Source organism: Cupressus sempervirens, chromosome 3 (genome assembly GCF_028749045.1).
Source record: "Cupressus sempervirens isolate cs-2001-9-10 chromosome 3, ASM2874904v1, whole genome shotgun sequence".
In the NCBI taxonomy this organism is placed as follows: domain Eukaryota; kingdom Viridiplantae; phylum Streptophyta; class Pinopsida; order Cupressales; family Cupressaceae; genus Cupressus; species Cupressus sempervirens.
Genome location: NC_143120.1, coordinates 189,406,533 through 189,412,502, shown reverse-complemented (window position 1 = coordinate 189,412,502; position 5,970 = coordinate 189,406,533). Strand labels below are relative to the sequence as shown.

Genomic DNA, 5,970 nt, shown 5'->3' with positions numbered 1-5,970 from the left:
CTTGTTAGGCATCTAGACTAAAACAGAATCTTACAACTCATGATACGTGCGTGTTACTATGTATAAATAAGTATAACATCGGGCCATCGATACAATAAGATAAATTATCATTACAAGGGAAATACAGCATTGCCAAAAATGTATTAACATCTTACTCTAGCTGGATGCTGGACTATCTATTAAACGGAGACCATTTATCTGAAATTAACATTAAAACCCCAAGGTACGATAACAAGAGTTGCCTATACATTTATATCCATGGCACTAAATCGGTGAAATAGTCCGGACGCATCATGCATGTGATGAGCTCAACAGTGGTATGCGCATCACTAAAAAGAAGCATAAGTGAAGCATGAGTATTAAATGTACTAGCAAACTAGAACTTCAGTAATTAAAGTTTACTAGAGCATTTAAAATTTGGGTACCAGCAAATTTTAACTACAGTAATTGAGTGATATTCGACAGCAAACTAAACCATTAATTGAATGGTTATTAACGGTTCTGGTACCAGCAAATTCGAACTTTGGTTATTAACGGTTCTGATGTTATCATAGATTGCTAATATAAATTACAAAGTGGTTGATTACTATGAATATTATTTCCTTGAGATTTATCAATATATCAAATGGGACGGATCTGTATATGACAATGTGATATCCAAACCAGTTGCACGACCAAAAACTTCTCCGTATGCAGTTTGGGATATTGAAGAGCTTCTCCATAACAAATTGAAATTATTCTTAGACTCCAATTCAATTTAATAGTGTGTCCACATCCTAATATAGCCATAGAAACTTTAAACAATGAAAAAAGTCTACACCATAGAGGATGCCCTGAAAAAAACAAGAGACATTTGCGAGAATTGACTAAACGCTAAGTTTGATAGTGAAAATGTCTATGCGAAACCTGCAGGAAAAATAGAGTATTTTGCCGGAGAATGAGCATTGGTTTTATAGCTTTGAAGGTTTGGGGAAAATCTCTGGTGTGAACTTTTGTGCTGCACTCATGCTTCCTTTAATCTTCATTTTACCCCTGAACAGAATGAGATATCAACATATGTGGAATTGTTATAAACTAGAAATATAACCTTAGTAAATCCATCAAAGAAAAAAAAATTCACTAGAAGATGATGCTAGGTTAACTGTCTTTAGAAACCTCAAAGTGAATGGCATACTGTGCACTGTTTTAGCTACCCTGCAAATTAAGACTGTAGAACTACGTATAACACAGCTTGCAGAATGTACAGTCCTGATGGAACAAATACCTCATGAAAGCGATTTGAGGATTCATCTTGCCTGTAACCACTGCGAGGAAATCGTTGTCCACAAAGGAAAATGTTGCATCTGGTTTCCCTTCAAATGGGCCTAGTCATAATCAAAATAAGAGGTTAGTTACAAACAAATAATACAGAATAAACAAGTTTTAAGAATTGTAGGACTCTTCAAAACATACATCTTACAGGTCATTACAAAATTAACAACTTTAAAGATTGCATTAAAATTAGACTTCCTAGATATAAACACAGAGCATCTTATTCCTTTCATAAGCATTGTCATTCTAGGAATTTCTACAACCAGGCATCGCATTGTCTCACGATGATAACTTTTCTATCCAGTCTCTAGTTTAATCTAGTCAACCATTCAATTATCGATGCCTTAAAAGAACAGTCTAATTTCAAAGAACTTTGATTTATAGCAGACGTACATAAATACTGAAACATAGTAATTGACAGAAAAGCTCAAAAAGTCGTTGGCACCTTTGGTTACTTGAGCATTCTTCAGGTCCACAACAAACACCTCCTCATCTATCCCCAGTTTCTGTTTCAATAGCCAATTACAAAGAAATAACATGTGTGAATATAAATTAGATCACTGTCCGATGTAAAGAATTATTAATAAGTGCATAAACAAAAAGATTGTCTAAATTTATCTCATGTCCTATTTAGAAGGATGTCAAGATTGTCTAAATTTATCTCATGTCCTATTTAGAAGGATATCAAAGGCTCATCCTGCACACAATATAGACCAGGCCTAAGTACTTTTGGCTTGACTGCGCGAAAAGGAAAGAAACTCCATGTATGATACACAAGTACCATAGCTCTAAAAAATAAGTTAATAACAAGTACATGGAGACCAGAAAAAATTACATTAGCTAAGAAAAAACATCAAAGAGCAAAAAACAACTTCAAAAGATTTTAGATAAATCTGTTCACATCATATCAATTTGCTTAGATGGAATGTTAGGTTCAACCGTGAGGATTCCAATAAACCCAAGTTAAGCCCTGACAATGGAACCAGTAAAGATGACTCAATCATCAGAAGCTAACCGACCTATAACGTCATATTCAGAACATTACTGTAAAACCAATAACTGAACTTTACAGAAAAACGCAGCTCCCCGAGTTACTGTAAGAATGTCTCCATAAATATTTCTTCAGAACATAACTATTAGGGTCATGCCGCAAGCCCGGCAATGGTCAACATTCAAAGATTGCAGCCAAGAAAAAGAATTAATGCATACAGTTATATGTCTATGCCAGAGGCAATTTTACTGTGAACTGCTGTATTTTTCTTCTAGTATAATCCTATAGCATATAATATGTGCCGTCTACCATGAAATAGCATCTCTATAATAAGTCAAATCGATGGGAAAAAAAGAAGGCACAGCAAGGTAATGCTGGCAATCAGCCAAAGTCCTCTACGCATAGCAAGGTAATGTTGTCAATCGACCAAAGTCCTGGCAGGGGCAGGGGAGATGTGTTTAAAGATCAACACTGAATTTATGATGTATTATTAATCATTAATCCTAAAAGCCTTCAAATTTATTTACAGCTGCAAATCTCCCATAACAAATCCCCTGAATTCAAGACTGGAACTTAGCTGAGACTCGATCCAAACCAAAGCTGACTCTCGGTAAAGTATCTCTTTACAAGAAAGTTCAGCATGAGATGTGGACAACACCTGACGAGTTGATGAGCTGCAAATGAGGCATTCTTTGTATCTCTTATTTAGGTTCCCACTTCACAATCTGTTATTCAGAGGACCAAGGAGATTGGATCCTATAACATAGAGGAGTCTCATATCTATATATCGCGATGAAACCTCAAGTTTGGCAGTTTCCAAAAAAAAAAACAGTTACTCCATTAGTTTTCTAAGAATGAGACATATCCAGCAAAAAAATTTAAAATATAGTCGAAGGCGATTTTGTAATTACCTGGTTTACCACGCCCAGTGTTGCTATATGCACAAGTCTAAACAGAAACAGTGCAACCTACTGACATAGGACACCTACTAAAGACCAAAGCACATTATTGAAACCTAAGCCATGTTAGATTCTTTGTTCAGCTCGGATGGTGGACTCAAGCTACTTTAAATCAACTAGAGTTGGATATTTAGCAACAACTTTGCTTTTTATTCTCTAACACAATATTTCTAAATTTGCAAGATTGCATAAACTCAGGAGTGATTTTATATATGATTTTAAGCCAAAGAAAGCAAAGTAAAATTCTTTTCTTGTAAGCTAAGTAAAGCAGCTGTGCTCTACAATATTAAATTCTATTGGATTGAGTAGAGAAAGTTGGTTGTTAGAATCAATAGAAGATCCAATATTTACTTCTTGGAAATATCTGTATTATTGTCAATTTGTGGTTGGCTTTTGTTATTTTTTTCTTCCACTATTATTTATTGTTATTTAACACAGAGTATTGATTATTATAAAGCAAATAGAGTTTCTACCGATTGTTTATAAATCAAATAGAGTCTCCATTGACAGAGTTTGTATCGATTGTTATAGATTAGATAGAGTTTCTATCGATTTATTGTGCAATTAATATGTAATATTTTCTCAACCTAGAACAATTTGTTTGGGGAACCCTGTGATGCAGTGAATTTCAGCTCTTCACAACATGTGATTAAATCCACACAGTAACTTCATTATTGAATTTGACACCCTCGGGATCATATGTACCGAAACCCTACCAGATCTTGCCACAATTACATCAACAACGAATATCTGCGATAATATAACTCATTCAACCATATACCATTTCGTTTAGCCCTTGAAATCCAAGACAGCGTTAAGGAGGAAGAACGATTAGACAGCCAGTAACTGCTGAAACCAAAAATCAGATGTAGTGACAACTGAATATTTCCGCGAAGCTCTGTTATCTTGTATCCATTTGGAAATTGTCAAATGAAAAAACCTACCCTGCTAATGTTCTAGTATTTTAAGTTCAATTAAGAAGTGCCAAATAGGAAAAGCTCGCCTTGTAAATCATCACAGATTTTACAGTGGAGACATTTGGTCAAATTTCCATCAGACATATGACTCAAATTTATGAAAAAAAGAATATAATCAAATTGTAGCATCTAAAGCCCAAGTGCACCAGGTAAACAAAAATTACCAATTCAAAAATCAACTCAGGAATTACAATAGGCAAGCCAGGGAATCTGCTTTCTCGACAAAATGTTCACAAAGCCAACAGAAGGGAGAAAACCCCATGTTATTCAGATTATCAGAAGAACAAAAAAGATTCCGAATATTGAAAAAGGAAAAGACGAACAACATTGGAGGACAGAGTGGAAGAATCACCTTAGGTGAAATATTGAGCTGATAAACAAGGCCAATCTTCTTCTTGAGCTCTTTGCCTGCCTCTGTAGCGAGATGCTTCTTGGCCTGCTCCAGCACCGCTGCCGACTTCAGCTTCGACCCCGCGGCCACGCTTTCCTCCGATGCCCCCATCTCTCTCCAATTTCAGCAACTATGCAAGTAAAAAAACTCGACGCCCAATTTAATGAACTGACGGAGAAAAGAGGTGTTAATAAATCAACTACCCAGTCTACCAGTTTGTAGGGCGAAGTAAATAGGGTCTTAATTATAGAAGTTTTTGGAAAGAGGGCACACCTAACAACGATGCCGTTACTGCCGATGTCATATCTTCCTATTAAAGCAAAGGTAACCCATGGTTAGGCTCTCTACCACTGGTAATGTGAACCGTGGTTTTTAGATCCTTTCTAAATTTCAGCGCTCCTCCTTAAAAAGCGAGCAATTGCAGTCGGGATTGGAATGTGTCGGAAGAGGAGAGCGTCGTTTTCTGGTTCGGAAAACGCGATGGCAGTCTTGTGACAGATGATGCGTCACGCCTCCTCCTTTATTGTTGAAAAGTGAAATAGGGACACAGTGTACAATTGATCAATATTCAAAAAAAAAAAAAAATATCTTGGATTTGTCTGAAAATTTCAGCATTTGGTATTCACATTACACAAAGTCTGTAGTTGAAAAGAACAAAAAAAAAAAAGGAAAAAATTCAGTTTGTTTTTGTGAATCTTGAAAAAAAAAAAACAGTTTGACTATGTTTTCTCCTTGGTGCACTGTGTCTCTTAGCCTGTACTTTTTCTTATCAAACCACCTTTATTTAGAGAGAAAGGGAAGAATCAATAAGAGCTTTCTACATAAAATTTCACTCATCTAAATTTTTGAACTGTAAGTTGAATTATGTTGATTTTCTATAGGTGATTCAAGAGCTTAAAGCTAAGGTTTCAACACTTGGGCATTTACAGATCTCTTTCTGTAGAGATTGCAGAGTGTGAAGTGGTCGAGAAGTGTCATTTTAAAGCACTCGTCTGATATTCGTTTTGTTCACCCCCCAATAGATGCTCACAAAAAAAATAGTTTGTGGCACAAATGCACCAATCAACAACCAAGAAAGCTAAAAAATTATCAACTATTAGTACATGTGTATCATTTTTTGGGACTTTAAAGGTGGTAATTGGGGGTATCTATCACAAAACCCTCACAGTCATTGGACCCCTTAACAGTTACTGTGTCTCTTTCCATATATGTCTACTTAAATTTGAAAAATCTCACACAAAATAATCAAAATTTAGTACATGTTAAAATGTGCATATAAGGACAAGTTGTGTATTGTATAAATGCACCAAATGAAAAATTAGTTGTCTTCCATCTTAGATA

General features: G+C 35.5%; 1 protein-coding gene across 3 annotated transcripts; it reads right to left on the bottom strand.

The window, feature by feature from the left end:
• Positions 1–579: 579 nt before the first annotated feature.
• SCP2 (sterol carrier protein 2) lies at positions 580–5,169 on the bottom strand. Of its 3 annotated transcripts, none has more exons than XM_089818977.1 (5): positions 4,903–5,169; positions 4,591–4,797; positions 1,757–1,817; positions 1,265–1,364; positions 580–1,032 (listed from the first exon to the last, which is right to left on the bottom strand). In XM_089818977.1, exons 2-5 carry the CDS (start codon positions 4,738–4,740, stop codon positions 951–953), a joined length of 393 nt encoding a protein of 130 aa, XP_089675103.1. In that variant the 5' UTR covers positions 4,741–4,797; positions 4,903–5,169; the 3' UTR covers positions 580–950. The 3 variants fall into 3 exon arrangements, with proteins under 3 accessions (XP_089675103.1, XP_089675104.1, XP_089675102.1); XM_089818978.1 differs by having other exon boundaries at positions 4,591–4,759; positions 4,903–5,138; XM_089818976.1 differs by having other exon boundaries at positions 4,591–4,916.
• Between the last annotated feature and the right edge of the window lie 801 nt (positions 5,170–5,970).

Excerpts from the sequence above, each read along its gene's own strand:
- SCP2 (XM_089818977.1), bottom strand. The coding sequence starts at position 4,740 with ATGGGGGCATCGGAGGAAAGCGTGGCCGCGGGGTCGAAGCTGAAGTCG. Across the intron at positions 1,365-1,756 it reads GAATGCTCAAGTAACCAAAG|GCCCATTTGAAGGGAAACCA; the intron begins GTGCCAACGACT and ends GATTATGACTAG. Across the intron at positions 1,033-1,264 it reads CCTCAAATCGCTTTCATGAG|GGGTAAAATGAAGATTAAAG; the intron begins GTATTTGTTCCA and ends CATTCTGTTCAG.